At 44.1% G+C, this 16,543-nt stretch overlaps 1 protein-coding gene across 4 annotated transcripts in view; it reads right to left on the bottom strand.

Annotated features, from left to right (window-relative positions):
* Positions 1 to 16,543, bottom strand: part of mon2 (MON2 homolog, regulator of endosome-to-Golgi trafficking) — a 164,181-nt gene that overhangs the window by 121,440 nt on the left and 26,198 nt on the right. Inside the window, exon 2 of one of the 4 annotated variants that reach the window (XM_070900269.1) lies at positions 9,868 to 9,953. The exons of the other annotated variants lie outside the window; for them this stretch is intronic. Coding sequence (XP_070756370.1) covers positions 9,868 to 9,903 — 36 coding nt within the window. The 5' untranslated portion in view covers positions 9,904 to 9,953. The remainder of the gene's footprint in view (positions 1 to 9,867; positions 9,954 to 16,543) is intronic. 4 annotated transcript variants of the gene reach the window in all.

Genomic DNA, 16,543 nt, shown 5'->3' with positions numbered 1-16,543 from the left:
CAGCCCCTCGAGCCTGCTCCGCCAGTCAATAAGATCATGGCTGATCTTCGACCTCAACTCCACTTGCCTTCCTGATCCACATATCCCTCGGTTCCTCAGGAGTCCAAAAATCTATTTGTCTCAGCCTTCAATATACTCAACGACTGAGCGCCCACAGCCCTTGGGGGCATAAAATTCCAAAGATCCACAACCCTTCGAGTGAAGAAATTCCTCCTTATCTCAGTCCTAAATGGCCGACCCCTTATCCTGATACTACCCCCTGGTTCTAGACACTCCAGCCAGGGGGAAACAGCCTCTCAGCATCTACCCTGTAAAATCCCCTTCTGAATCTTGTATGTTTCAATGTGATCACCTCTCATTCTTCTAAATTCCAGAGAGTATAGGCCCATTCTACACAATCCATCACAAGACAGCCCTCTTATCCCAGGAATCAATCTAGTAAACCTTTGTTGCACCACCTCCAAGGCAAGTATATCCTTCTTTAGATAAGGAGACCAAAAGTGTGCACAGACTACTGCTCCAAGCTGCACAGCAACTAGGTTTAATTAATCTTGTGCAATATTACATATTTAACTTCCTTGACAAAAGCTAGGCATTTATGCAGGGTCACCTGTTACACAATTTATTGAAATTGTACATTACAACAACTTGTATTTATATAGCACCTTTAACACAGTAAAACGTCCGGTGGTGTATGTAGCACACAAATCACTGACTCCACACGGTCTGGTGTAAATCTAACTGCGGTGACCTTCGTCCTTTATTGTTCAGCTCCAGAGTGCCTCTCAGGTGTGGTGGTCAGCCTTTTATATTGCCTGTTGCAGGTACTTCCTGGTTTCCCACCACAGCGCCCTCTGTGGTGTACCATTGTGCTTACATTACATTTAAGGTACCAGGACGATACACACATCAATACATAACACGTCCCAAGGCGCTTCGCAGGAGAATTATGAGACAAAAAATCTGACACCGAGACATAAGGAGAAATTAGAGGTGAGCAAAAGCTTGGTCAAAGTGGTAGGTTTTAAGGAGCATCTTAAAAGGAGGAAAGAGAAAGAGATAGATTTTAGGCAGCGAATTCCAGAGCTTAGGGCTTAGGCAATAGAAGGCACGGCCACCAATGGTTGAGCAATTATAATCAGGGATGATCAAGAGGACAGAATTTGAGGAACGCAGATATCTCGCGGGGCTGTGGGGCTGAAGAAGATAACAGAGATAGGGTGGGGCAAGGCCATGGAGGGATTTGAAAATAAGGATAAGAATTTTGAAATTGATCAGTGAGCACAGGGGCGATGGGTGAGTGGGACTTGGTGCGAGCTAAGACACGGGCAGCCGAGTTTTGGATCACCTCAAATTTACGTAGGATAGAATGTAGGAGGCCAGCCACTCCTCAACTACAATGTTTGCATCGTTCCCCTCTTTTGTGAAGACAGGCACAAAGTATTAATAAGAACCATACCCACATCTTCCGCCTCCGCACACAGGTTACCTTTTTGTCTCTAATAGGCCCTATTCTTTCCTTTTGCTCTTTATGTACATCTTTGTGTTTTTCTTGATTTTACTTTTCATTCCCTCTCTGCTTTCCTAATTTCTTGTTTAATTTCATCCCTGCACTTTCTATACTCCTCTAGGCCTTCTGCAGTATTGAGCTCTCGGTATCGGACATAAACTTCCTTTTTTTTTTGGTCTTATCTTACCCTGGAGGCCTCTTGACATCCAGGGGGTTCGAGATTTGGAAGTCTCACCCTTTTTCTTTGGTTGTTTAAACCCCATTACTGCCTTCAGGACGAGGTCAGAAGAGGGAGAAATGTGTTTGTGGGTGTTGGTCGGAAGCCAAAATGGCTTGAGAGTAATTGTAAGCATGGGAGTGATTGTACATTGGGTCTGAAGGTCCAAAGTGATTCCAAGAGAAGGAGCAAGAGGTTCTTTTAATTCTGCTTCGTTCCAGTATCCAGCCGGGTCCTGCCACGGATTCAGGCCGCATTGACTTTAAAGACCGTGACACTCTGCACTGACCCTTAATGAGCTCTCAGTTTCTCCTTGCACTTAAAACCCAGTTCTTCCAAATTATTAACTAGCGGTGCATTTCTCTACTGAGAAACAGATGGAGGAGCGTTCCCTGCCAATACCAATGGGAAAAATCTAGTGTGTGTGTGGCTGGCCACTCAACAAAAGGGGGAGGGAAGTCCAGTTTTGCAAAGCGCTAGGGATTCTGTTTAGGTCTGAGCCAAGCACTGTATATTTGTTTTCTTTTCTTATTCATTTGTGTGTGCCTCTTTTTTAAATTCCTAATAGTTTGATAAGCATTTGAAGTCCGGGGGTTAGTAGTGTTTCATGAGCTTTCCTGTAAAATGTTATTTCTGATATTGTATTAAAAAACAAATTAAATGTAATTCATGAAAAAAAAACTTTAAACTAAAACATATTGTAACAGAAAATTTGGAGCTGCTTCAGCCGTGACTCAGTGGGTTGCACTCTCGCTTCGAGCACAAAAAAAATTTCGGCCGACACTCCAGTGCAGTACTGAGGGAGCGCTGCACTGTTGGTGAGCCGTTAAATCGAGGTCCCGTCTGCTCTCTGAGGTGGACATAAAAGATCCCATGGCACTATTTTGAAGAGCAGGGGAGTTCTTCCAGGTGTCCTGGCCAATATTTATCCCTCAATCAACATTGCTAAAACAGATTATCTGGTCATTATCACATTGCTGTTTGTGGGAGCTGGCTATGTGCAAATTGGCTGCCGCCTTTCCTACATTACAACTGTGACTACTCTTGAAAAGTACTTTATTGGCTGTAAAACACTTTGGGACATCCTGAGGTCGCAAAAGGCATTATATAAATGTCAGCCTCTCTCTTTCCTATTCTAAATTCCTTTGAGATTTAAAAATAGTACTGTTTCCAAAATGAACACTCAGGTCAATTTAATCTCTGTTTTCCCCTCGTACAGCTAGCTCACCCAGAGAGCACAGGCCAATATGAACGAAAAGATTCATTTTCAACAGCATGAAAAATGTATGCACTATATAGGTGGTAACGTTATTATTGAGAACAGTTACATATTGATGCGGGGGAGGGGAATGCAGGACTCTGGGGAAGGAGCAAGGGGAGTGGGAGTAATTGGGTCGCTCTTTCAAAGAGCTGGCACAGGCATGATGGGCCGACTGGCCGCCTCCTGTCCTGCATCATTCTCTGATTCTATATAGTGGTGCCTAGCAATGTTCCCTCAGATTTTTGTGTGTTTTTTTTTTTGAGTGCATGGCCCATTCAAATTTCCGTGCATGTGTGATTTTTCCATGGTCAAGCTGGCAAGCTGCTTGCGTGGGACCTCCAGATAGCTCCGTGGCAGTGCAGATTAACAGGAACATTGATGGCTAGTGGGAGATAAGGTAAATTAGGTAATATATCCATCTACCACTGGAATCCCATGTCTTGAGCCAAAAATAAATGATCTTTTTTAAAAAAAAATGAATGAAAATATACAATGTCCTGAATGACACGATCCAAGACCCCTAGCAGTGGAAGAAGTTATCTATAAAGTTGAAAGCAACTTAATGTGACAACCATGTCTTGCAGAGCTATCTGTATGTTCTCATTTTCTATTGTTTTTCTTATGATGGCGACAGTAAATTACCCATGCACTCCTTTGGAAAGCTTTACCTATTCTGTATGAAGCACAACACCCCACCTGCTTAAAGTTTTTTTTTTTAAAGTTACAATAAATATCTCTTGCCCTGCAGTGTATTGAAAATCTTGTTACCTTTCATTCCCTCTCCCTGGAAACTCACCATCTCATGGTTCCACTCAGGCTGGTGTCAGCACTGATATAAGTGAATGAATGGTCGGATGGAGAACACTAATCCAGGGGGGCCACATGCAGGGAAACTGATACTGGCCGAGGTTTGAAACTACAGTCTGGATTCTAATCGGATATAGGCATCTGGGCACTCAAACCCATCTGTTCTCCAGTCTTGTCTTGTTAAAATGTTTTGAAAAAACTTTCCATGAAATAATTCATCATGGCCAATAACTATTTAACTGATTATGAAGGAGTATCGCTTCAACTCGTGATAACATGCTAACCCCATGGTTAGATACATGGTCAATTACAACCGACCAAAAGTGCACACATTTCATCCAGATGTACAAGACAAATGTTTAATGTGACTCCCGCAGATAAGAGTAATTTGCTGTTTATCCTAGCGGTCAGCTTACTTAATCATAGCCAGATTTCCCAATATTAATGGTCGTAAACAGGCTATATGATGCAGAATACCCGGTTGCAAAATAATATTGAACATTATTTTGAATAATCGGTTTCACTTCCCTTTTACTAGCAACCCTGGTTACAGTGGAGTAAGATAAGCAGGCAGATGGCAAGGTGTTGACCACCTGGATAAAACCATCAATGTTAAAGTAATTAGACAGCAGGTTCCAAAGATGGAGACGCTTCGTGGAAAATTTCATACATTAGTCGAACAAATGAAACACCACAAAAGTGATAGTTCTGTAAAAAGGATCAACGGAAAATGTCAGTCGTGGCTCAGTGGGTAGCACTCTCGCCTATAAGTCAGAAGGTCGTGGCTTCAAGTCCCACTCCAGAGACTTGAGCACAAAAATCTAGGCTGACACTGAGGGAATGCTGCACTGTCAGAGGTGCTGTATTTCAGATGAGAAGTTATACACCAAGGCCTCATCTGCACTTTCAGATGAATGTAAAAGATCCCATTGCACTAGGAGCAGGGAAGTTACCCCGGTTTTCTGGTCAATATTTATCCCTCAATCAACATCACAAACAGATTATCTGGTCTTTATCATATTGCTGTTTGTAGGAGATTGTTGTGCATAAATTGACTGCCACATTTCCTACATAACAGTGACTACACTTTAAAAACTACTCAGTCATAGTGTCATAGAAATTTACAGCATGGAAGGAGGCCAGTTCGGCCCATCGTGTCCATGCCAGCCAACAAGAGGCTATCCAGCTTAATCCCACTTTCCAGCTCTAGGTCCGTAGCCCTGCAAGTTACAGCACTTCAAGTGCACATCCAAGTACTTTTTAAATGTGGAGAGGGTTTCTGCCTCTAACACCCTTTCAGGCAGTGAGTTTCAGATTCCCACAACTCTCTGGGTAAAGAAATTTCCCCTCAAATCCCCTCTAAACCTTCTATCAATTACTTTAAATGTATGCCCCCTTGTTGTTGACCTCTCTGCTCAGGGAAATAGGTCCTTCCTATCCATTCTATCTAGGCCTCTCAATTTTATACACCTCAGCCTCCTCTGTTCCAAGGAAAACAACCCCATCCTATCCAATCTGTCCTCATAGCTAAGATTTTCCACTCCCAGCAACATCCTGGTTAATCTCCTCGGTACCCTCTGTAGTGCAATCACATCCGTAATGCGGTGACCAGAACTGCTGTGGCCGAACTAGTGTTTTATACAGTTCAAACATAACCCCCCTGCTCTTGTATTCTATCCCTCAGCTAATAAAGGCAAGCATTCCATATGCCTTCTTAACCACCTTATCTACCTGGCCTGCTACCTTCAGGGATCTGTGGACATGCATTCCAAGGTCCCTTTGTTCCTCTACATTTCTGTGTCCTACCATTTATTGTGTATTCCCTTTCCTTGTTAGCCCTCCCCAAATGCATTACCTCCCACTTCATTGGCTGTAAAGCCCTTTGGGATGTCTTGAGTCATAAAAGCTGCTATATAAATGCAAGTCCTTCTTTCTAGCATTTTCTGTTTTTGCTTCAGATGTCTAACATCTGCAATATTTTGCAGTTTTGTTTGCTTAGCAAATGGTTAATTTGACGAACAGTGGAAGGGGGGGGGGGTGCAAATAATTTGACACACGAGTCCTGTGGTGTTCAAGAAAACATCCCAGTGTTCTTCCTTCCTCAAAGACAAAGCTTTTTGCACAGTGACTCAGACAAGCATTTGGGCAATGACACAATGAATGCCAAATTAAGTCAGACTTGTTATGTGGAAAAGTAAATACAAGTCTCCAGCAATATTTTCTTTGTGCGCCATTTTGTACTGTTGTTCGTTTTGCATGGTGCGTAGAGAGAACAGTACATTTTACATGCGGTGCAGTGGCAGCACTGATAGAGGTAGTTGGGCAGTATGGCCAGGTTAACATTTCAGTTGCGATTGACCTACCTACTTGGAAGACATTGTCACAGTGCAGTCCAATAGAAATTTCTGACGAGCTATAGGTGTTGCTATGGCGACACTTTTAACCACATGCACTAATTTTAATTAAAAAATGCCCAACAGGTAAAGGTACATCACATGTGTATGTTCCACAGCGGACATTTAATCCACTCAGAATGCATATGAGAGTGTGCCTTTGTTTCAACTTTCTTCCCTTACTTTCCCGACAGGAACTCATTCTGTGTTCCAGCACCACAAGGGTGGGAGGCTTTTGGCACTTCCCTCAAGCAGTCACACCTCATGGGGGTTGTTTTCTGAGTACACACTGGCAATGTCATCAATGGGTGGAAAACTGTGGCTAGTGTGCCTGCATTCTTGACAGATGAGGTTTACATAGAAACAGAAACAGGCAACTTGGCCCAACCAGTGTATGCCGGCATTTATGCTCCACTCGAGCCTCCTCCCGTCTTTCCTCATCTAAATCCATCAGCATAACCCTCTATTCTCTTCTCCTTCATATGCTTATCTAGCCTCCCCTTAAATGCATCTATACTATTTGCTTCAACCACTCCCTGTGTTAGCAAGTTCCACATTCTCACCAATCTCTAGATAAAGAAGTTTCTTTTGAATTCCCTATTTGATTTCTTGGTGACTATCGTATGTAAACCTTTCATGATTTTAAAGACCTCTATTAGGTCACCTCTCAGCCATCTCTGTTCAACAGAAAAGAAACCCAGTCTGTTCATCCTTTCCTGATGGGCATAACCTCGTGTTTCTGGTTCCCTGCCAGTAGCATGTACTTATAAAATTGCCCCCTGTGTGTGACCCTGGACAATGAATGATGCTTTAATAAAAACAGAAAATTCTGGAAATACTCAGCAGGTCAGGCAGCATCTGTGGGGAGAGAAACAGAGTTAACGTTTCAGGTCGTTGACCTTTTGTCAGAACTGGAAAATATTATAGATTTAACAGATTTTTAGTAGAGGCAGGGAAAGCAGGTAGCGGAGGAAAGACCAAAAGGGAAGGTCTGTGATAGACAGGAGAAATTAAATAGCAAAAGTGGATGATACCATCCATGTTTGCCTTGCACGATCATTGTACCACCCACTTTTGTCTTGCACTATCATCCCTTTCATCCTGCCCTCCACCCAATCACAGACCTTCCCTTTTGCTCATTCCCCGCTTCCCTTTTCCTGCCTTTCCACTCGTTTAAAACCTGTTCCATCTCTAACTTTTTCCACTTCTGACAAAAGATCATCGACCTGAAACATTAATTCTGTTTCTCTCTCCACAGATGCTGCCTGACCTGCTGAGTATTTCCAGCATTTTCCGTTTATATTTCAGATTTTCAGCATCTGCAGTATTTGCTTTTGAATGAATGATGCAAGGTCATTTGATGATGGGTGAGGGGATGGGGGGCAGGAAGAGGACACAGCAGAGGCGAGTCAAACTTTGTCCTCAGTTGATATTCAGAGGCATTAATTTCAGACAAGTATCATGAGATAGTGATTAGGAGCAGGACTCCTGGCCAATTGTGTCACTGATGACAACTGTAGTACACCAACTGCTACCTTAGCTGAGATTGGCTAACTCAGCAGAAATAGGAGGTGGGTGGGGTGGCTTGACCCATCCACCTCCACGGAGGTGTGTGGGGGGCCTGACCCATCCACCTCCATGGCACGAACCTGGTATTGCAGTACTTCCAGGAACGGTGCTTGGGCTCTAGGCCTTTTGGCTAAGAGCATTGGCGCAGGGTGATCCTTGATGTGTGCAAGGTGACCTCTGGCGTTTGTGATCTGACAAAGAATTGGAAAGATTGGCAACGAATAAAAAAAAACTCAGCAGAGACTGGTGATTGAACCTGGAATCTCTCTGATCGTCAGGACTCATTACCACTTTACACTATACTGCTACTGTGTCAGCTGTGGCTTGAGTCAGAAGGTTGTGGGTTCAAGCCCCACTCCAGAGTTGAGCACAGAAATCTAGGTTGACACACCAGTGCAGTGGTGTGCACAAGGGTACTGCTGGAGATTAAGCAGCTGAAACCATGCAGACTGCATGGTTGTTGGCTCTAAGTCTCACTCCAGACACTCTAGTGCAGTGCTGAGGGAGTGCTACACTGTCGGAGGTGACAACTTTCAGATGAGACATTAAACCGAGGCCCCGTCTGCTCTCTCAGGTGAATGTAAAAGATCCTAGGGCACTGTTCAAAGAGCAGGGGAGTTATCCCCGGTGTCCTGGCCAATATTTATCCCACAATCAACATCACCAAAACAGATTATCTGGTCATGATCACATTGCTATTTGTGGGAGCTTGCTGGCTGCCACATTTTCGACATTATAACAGTGACTACACTTCAAAAAGTATTTAATTGGCTGTAAAGCGGTGTGAAATCCGATGATCGCGAAAGGCGCTAAAAAAGTCCTTTATTTTTCTTTTACCAAGGAGCTGAATTAGTTCCAAACCTCTATCACCAGAAATGTCACTTTTAGTTATTTCAACCCCAGAGACACCACTTAACCTCTCTCCTCCAAAGGGGAAAGGCACTAGTTGATCACTTGACAACTGATAAGCATCAATTTGAATCTTTCCATGGTAAGCAGCATGTAGCAGTTGTTCCTCAAACAACTGCACAACTCGCCATCAAAGCCCTGATGTACACCATGCAGTCAAACCAGTTCCACCAGTTGGACATGAGGAACTTTAGCAGCAAATGCTTGCCTCCCTGCAACCAAATTAATGGCTAGCACCGACCCTGAATACATGAGCAGCTGTTTCCATGACGGTCCCCAGCCGTTAGCCTTGGCTCGCTTCGGAGACAGATGGTTGTGGGTTCAAATCTCAGACCAGAGACTTGAGAACATAGTCCAGGCTGACACATCATTACAACACTGAGGGAGTACTGCACTGCTGGAGGTGCCGCCTTTCGGATGAGACATTAAACCAAGGCTCCGTCTGCCCTCTCGGGTGGGTGTAAAAGATCCCATGGCACTAGTCGAAGAGGAGCAGGGGAGCTCTCCCAGCATCCTCAACCAACATCACTAAACACTACCTGGTCATTTATCTCATTGCTATTTTTTTTTGGGGGGGGGGGGGGGGGGGGGCGGCAATCAGTGACAGGGAACAGTATAATTCGACACTCTTTGCAGCGGTCATCACCAATAAGCATTTCCAGGTCAAGTATAGCTACAGTTGGACTTCATCATCAACGTCTGCCCTTGTTGACAGTAGGCTCCCAAGGTATGGAAAGTGGTCCACGTTGTCCAAGGCCTTGTCATAGATCTTGATAATCGGGGGGCAGTATTGTGTGGCAGGGGCAGGTTGGCAGAAAACCTTTATCTTACAGATGTTGAATGTAAGGCTGATACACTCATACGAAGCATTGAGCACGCTCGATCAGCTCCGATGGACGGGCCACATCGCCCGCATGCCCGATACTAGTCTCCCAAAACAAGCGCTCTACTCAGAGCTCCGACACGGCAAGCGAGTCCCAAGTGGGCAGAGGAAACGCTTCAAGGACACCCTCAAAGTCTCCTTGAAAAAGTGCAACATCCCCACCGAGAGTCCCTGCCCAAGACCGCTCAAAGTGGAGGAGAAGCATCCGGGAAGGCGCCAAACACCTCCAGTCTCTTCGCCGGGAGCACGTGGAAACCAAGCGCAAACAGTGGAAGGAGCGCAGGGCAACCCAAGCACCCCACCCACCATCTGCCTCACCTGTGACAGAGACTGTAGATCCCGCAATGGACTCATCAGTGACCTGTGAACTCATTAGTGTGGAAGCAAGTCATCCGAGGGACTGCCTGAGAGAATAGAGAATAGCAAAGGTCAACAAATGTCTGAATCCCAAGCTCTGGAGTGGCCTTACTGCACAAGGGTCACATGCTCTCCCCTCCTCTCTTTAATTTGCAGCCTCTGAGCCAGCAAATTATTACTAGCAGCTGCTGGCAGTCTCCATTTTCTGGTTTCGAATAACAACCGCTGCAAAAGGCAGAATTAAGATATTGTGAAAGTGACTACAATTAACAGACTGGAGCAGATGCAAGATAAAACAAACATTTGACTCTCATAAGGGGTAGGATTACAAGGGTCTGTATCTATGCTCCAACAGTCATTACACTTGAATAGTAACCCACTGGACACGGGTATGTGATAAGGGACTATATAAATTGAGGTCTGTTGTTAAAATGGATCCTCACATCAGCAGGTCAATCTTATGCAATTTTTACTCTCACTGCATCACTGAGACATTCGGAAACAAGCTAGCACAGTGGCGACCAACGCATAGCTGGTGAGCTCAATGCAGCTGTGCCATTCCTCAGTTCCGGCCTTATGACCCGTCACTATAGACAGAAGTACAGCTCTCTGTCGAGGCAGCTGCTGAACTGCATGCCCCGAACTCAGGAAGCAGAAACTGCCATTTTCTGCAGAGCAGCATTGTCAAGGGAGTTAGGCTGACAGTGTTTCATCCTAAACTAAGCATTTGACCCGTTTCGTCCACCATCACAAACCTGCCTACTTCCATCTCTGTAAGCTTACACCCCCATCCGCCTCTACTTCGGCCTGTCTGCTGCTGAAACCTTTCATGCATGCCTTGGTCATCGCCGGACTCAATTACTCGGACCCTCTCCATTGACTTCAACACACCCAAAACACTGCTGCCTGGATCCTACCCCGCAGCAAATCCCGTTCACCCATCATCCTTCCTCACTGATGTACATGAGATCCAAGTCACCCAAATTGAAAATTCTAACCCGTGTGTTTGAATGCCAATGCTCTCGGCCATCTATCTCTGTAACCTACCCCAGCACCATTAAACCCCCACCTCCCGACTCCTGCCTCGTGTACACCCTCCCTCTCTTCACCCAGCCACTATTTCACTCTGGAATTCCTTCCCTAAACTCCTCCATCTCTCTACACCTTTAAAACCTTCCTTAAATCCCACCTCTTTGAGCTAGCTCTTGGTCACATTTATTTGGCTTGCTGTGTGATTTTTATTCATGCCGCTGAGGTGCCTGGAGATGTTTTTCCCACATTAAAGGCGTTAAATAAACATCTGGGCTAGAGTTTTGGCAATCGGAAAACTACACCCAAAAATTCCGCTGGTTAGGTGACAGTTCAAATTTCTGCTAAAATTAATTTGCTTAACCAAAAACGTAAAATCTTCTGTGTCAAGAAATGAGGAGCAACAAAGTGATAACATGGAAAATAGGTGCAGGAGTAGGCCATTCGGCCTTTGAGCCTGCACCACCATTCAATAAGATTATGGCTGATCATTCACCTCAGTACCCCTTTCCTGCTTTCTCGCCATACCCCTTGATCCCTTTAGCCGTCAGGGCCATATCTAACTCCCTTTTGAATATATCTAACGAACTGGCATCAACAACTCTGTAGTAGAGAATTCCACAGGTTCACAATTCTCTGAGTGAAGAAGTTTCTCCTCATCTCGGTCCTAAATGGCCTACCCCTTTATCCTTAGACTGTGACCCCTGGTTCTGGACTTCCCAAACATCGGGAACATTCTTCCTGCATCTAATCTGTCCAGTCCCGTCACAATTTTATATGTTTCTGAGATCCTCTCTCATTCTTCTAAACTCCAGTGAATACAGGCCCAGTTGATCCAGTCTCTCCTCATATGTCAGTCGTGCCATCCGGGAATCAGTCTGGTGAACCTTCGCTGCACTCCCTCAATACCAAGAACGTCTTTCCTCAGATTAGATGACCAAAAGTGAACACAATATTCCAGGTGAGGCCTCACCAAGGCCCTGTACAACCGCATTAAGACCTCATTGCTCCTATACTCAAATCCCCTAGCTATGAAGACCAACATGCCATTTGCCTCCTTCATCGCCTGCTGTACCTGCATGCCAACTTTCAATGATTGATGTACCATGACACCCAGGTCTCATTGCACCTCCCCTTTTCCTATTCTGTCGCCATTCAGATAATATTCTGCCTTCATGTTTTTGCTACCAAAGTGGATAACCTCACATTTATCCACATTATACTGCATCTACAACCATTATACAGCGTCTGCCAACCAGTTCTCTATCCACATCAATACATTACCCCCAATACTATGTGCTTTAATTTTGCACACTAATCTCTTGTGTGGGACTTTGTCAAAAGCCTTTTGAAAGTCCAAATACATCCACTTGTTCTCCATTGTCCACTCTACTAGTTACATCCTCAAAAAATTCAAGAAGATTTGTCAAGCATGATTTCCCTTTCAGAAATCCATGCTGACTTACATAAGAACATAAGAATTAGGAACAGCAGTAGGCCATCCAGCCCCTCGGGCCTGCTCCACCATTCAAAAAAATCATGGCTGATCTGGCCGTGGACTCAGCTCCACTTACCCGCTCGCTCCCCTGAACCCTTATTTCCCTTATTGGTTAAAAATCTATCTGTGACTTGAATACATTCAATGAGCTAGCCTCAACTGCTTCCTTGGGCAGAGAACTCCACAGATTCACAACCCTCTGGGAGAAGAAATTCCTTCTCAACTCGGTTTTAAATTGGCTCCCCTGTATTTTGAGGCTGTGCCCCAGAGTTCTAGTCTCCCCGACCAGTGGAAACAACCTCTCTGCCTCTATCTTGTCTATCCCTTTCATTATTTTAAATGTTTCTATAAGATCACCCCTCATCCTTCTGAACTCCAACGAGTAAAGACCCAGTCTACTCAATCTATCATCATAAGGCAACCCTCTCATCTCCGGAATCAGCCGAGTGAATCGTCTCTGTACCCCCTCCAAAGCTAGTAGATCTTTCCTTAAGTAAGGTGACCAAAACTGCACGCAGTACTCCAGGTGCGGCCTCACCAATACCCTATACAGTTGCAGCAGGACCTCCCTGCTTTTGTACTCCATTCCTCTCGCAATGAAGGCCAACAGTGGGGAAGTCCAGAACCAGGGGTCACAGTCTAAGGATAAGGGGTAAGCCATTTAGGACCGAGATGAGGAGAAACTTCTTCACCCAGAGAGTGGTGAACCTGTGGAATTCTCTACCACAGAAAGTTATTGAGGCCAATTCACTAAATATATTCAAAAAGGAGTTAGATGAAGTCCTACTACTAGGGGGATCAAGGGGTATGGCGAGAAAGCAGGAATGGGGTACTGAAGTTGCATGTTCAGCCATGGACTCATTGAATGGCGGCGCAGGCTAGAAGGGCCGATTGGCCCACTCCTGCACCTATTTTCTATGTTTCTATGTTTCTAACATTCTATTCGCCTTCCTGATTACCTGCTGCACCTGCAAACTAACTTTTTGAGATTCATGCACAAGGACCCCCAGGTCCCTCTGCACCGCAGCATGTTGTAATTTCTCCCCATTTAAATAATATTCCCTTTTACTGTTTTTTTTTTCCCCCCAAGGTGGATGACGTCACATTTTCCGGCATTATATTCCATCTGCCAGACCTTAGCCCATTCGCTTAACCTATCTAAATCTCTTTGCAGCCTCTCTGTGTCCTCTACACAACCCGCTTTTCCACTAATCTTTGTGTCATCTGCAAATTTTGTTACACTACACTCTGTCCCCTCTTCCAGATCATCTATGTATATTGTAAACAGTTGTGGTCCCAGCACCGATCTCTGTGGCACACCACTAACCACCGATTTCCAACCCGAAAAAGGACCCATTTATCCCGACTCTCTGCTTTCTGTTAGCCAGCCAATTCTCGATCCATGCTAATACATTTCCTCTGACTCCGCGTACCTTTATCTTCTGCAGTAACCTTTTGTGTGGCACCTTATCGAATGCCTTTTGGAAATCTAAATACACCACATCCATCGGTACACACCTCTATCCACCATGCTCGTTATATCCTCAAAGATTTCCAGTAAATTAGTTAAACATGATTTCCCCTTCATGAATCCATGCTGCGTCTGCTTGATTGCACTATTCCTATCTAGATGTCCCGCTATTTCTTCCTTAATGATAGCTTCAAGCATTTTCCGCACTACAGATGTTAAACTAACCGGCCTATAGTTACCTGCCTTTTGTCTTCCCCCTTTTTTTAAACAGAGGCGTTACATTAGCTGCTTTCCAATCCGCTGGTACCTCCCCAGAGTCCAGAGAATTTTGGTAGATTATAACGAATGCATCTGCTATAACTTCCGCCATCTCTTTTAATACCCTGGGATGCATTTCATCAGGACCAGGGGACTTGTCTACCTCGAGTCCCATTAGCCTGTCCAGCACTACCCCCCTAGTGATAGTGATTGTCTCAAGGTCTTCCCTTCCCACATTCCTGTGACCAGCAATTTTTGGCATGGTTTTTGTGTCTTCCACTGTGAAGACCGAAGCAAAATAATTGTTTAAGGTCTCAGCCATTTCCACATTTCCCATTATTAAATCCCCCTTCTCATCTTCTAAGGGATCAACATTTACTTTAGTCACTCTTTTCCGTTTTATATATCTGTAAAAGCTTTTAGTATCTGTTTTTATGTTTTGCGCAAGTTTACCTTCGTAATCTATTTTTCCTTTCTTTATTGCTTTCTTAGTCATTCTTTGCTGTTGTTTAAAATTTTCCCAATCTTCTAGTTTCCCACTAACCTTGGCTACCTTATACGCATTGGGTTTTAATTTGATACTCTCCTTTATTTCCTTGGTTATCCACGGCTGGTTATCCCTTTTCTTACCGCCCTTCTTTTTCACTGGAATATATTTTTGGTGATGACTATGAAAGAGCTCCTTAAAAGTTCTCCACTGTTCCCCAATTGTGCCACCGTTTAGTCTGTTTTTCCAGTCTACTTTAGCCAACTTTGCCCTCATCCCACTGTAGTCCCCTTTGTTTAAGCATAGTATGCTCGTTTGAGACACTACTTCCTCACCCTCAATCTGTATTACAAATTCAACCATACTGTGATCACTCATTCCGAGGATCTTTTACTAGGAGATCGTTTATTATTCCTGTCTCATTACACAGGACCAGGTCTAAGATAGCTTGCTCCCTTGTAGGTTCTGTAACATACTGTTCTAAGAAACAATCCTGTATGCATTCTATGAATTCCTCCTCAAGGCTACCCCGTGCGATTTGATTTGACCAAATCAATCCTGGATCGATCCCGTCACTGCTTTCCAAATGCGTTGCTATTTCATCTTTAATAAATTGATTCCAACATTTTCCCCACTACTGACGTCAGGCTAACCGGTCTATAATTCCCCGTTTTCTCTCTCCCTTCTTTTTTAAAAAGTAGTGTCACATTAGCTACCCTCCAATCAATAGGAACTGATCCAGAGTCGATAGACTGTTGGAAAATGATCACCAATGTATCCACTATTTCTAGGGCCACTTGCTTAAGTACTCTGGGATGCAGACTATCAAGCCCTGGGGATTTATCGGCCTTCAATCCCATCAATTTCCCTAACAAAATTTCCTGACTAATAAGGATTCCCTTCAGTTCCTCCTCCTCGCTAGACCCTTGGTTCCTTAGTATTTCCGGAAGGTTATATGTGTTTTCCTTCGTGAAGACAGAACCAAAGTATTTGTTCAATTGGTCTGCCATTTCTTTGTTCCCCATTATAAATTCACCTGATTCTGACTGCAAGGGACCTACATTTGTCTTCACTAATCTTTTTCTCTTCACATATTTATAGAAGCTTCTGCAGTCAGTTATGTTCCCAACAAGCTTCCTCTCATACTCTATTTTCCCCCTCCTAATTAAACCCTTTGTCTTCCTCTGCTGAATTCTAAATTTCTCCCAGTCCTCAGGTTTGCTGCTTTTTCTGGCCAATTTATATGCCTCTTCCTTGGATTTAACACTATCCCCAATTTCCCTTGCTAGCCACATTTGAGCCACCTTCCCCATTTTATTTTTGCTCCAGACAGGGATGTTAAAGTTCATCCATGTGATCTTTAAATGTCTGCCATTGCCTATCCACCATCAACCCTTTAAGTATCATTCGCCAGTCTATTCTAGCCAATTCACGTCTCATACCATCGAAGTTACCTTTCCTTAAGTTCAGGACCCTAGTCTCTGAATTGTGAAACCAAGTGACTGCTATGCATCAAGGACAAGATGATTTACCTTGACCTGTTGCCTATAATGGATTGTAGGATTTCGAGCACAATAACTTAAATGCTGAAGATATTGTACCTATTCTATGCCCAGATATCAATTGTGTTATCGTACAGCAGAACACTGGATCTTGGGAACGGTTGCATAGTGGTTATGTTACTGGACTAGTAATCCAGATGTCTGGACTGATGATCCAGAGACACAAGTTCAAATCCTACCACAGCAGCTGTTGAATTTAAATTCAGTTAATTAAATAAATTTGGAATAAAAAGCTGCCATCAGTAATGAAATTATCAGATGATCATAAAAACCCAAAAAGGTTCACTAATGTCCTTTAGGGAAGGAGATCTGTCCACCTTACCCGGTCTGGC

This window comes from Pristiophorus japonicus, chromosome 15, assembly GCF_044704955.1.
Source record: "Pristiophorus japonicus isolate sPriJap1 chromosome 15, sPriJap1.hap1, whole genome shotgun sequence".
Taxonomy (NCBI): domain Eukaryota; kingdom Metazoa; phylum Chordata; class Chondrichthyes; family Pristiophoridae; genus Pristiophorus; species Pristiophorus japonicus.
Note: the sequence above shows the minus strand (reverse complement) of the source record. Positions and strands in the feature narration are given on the sequence as shown.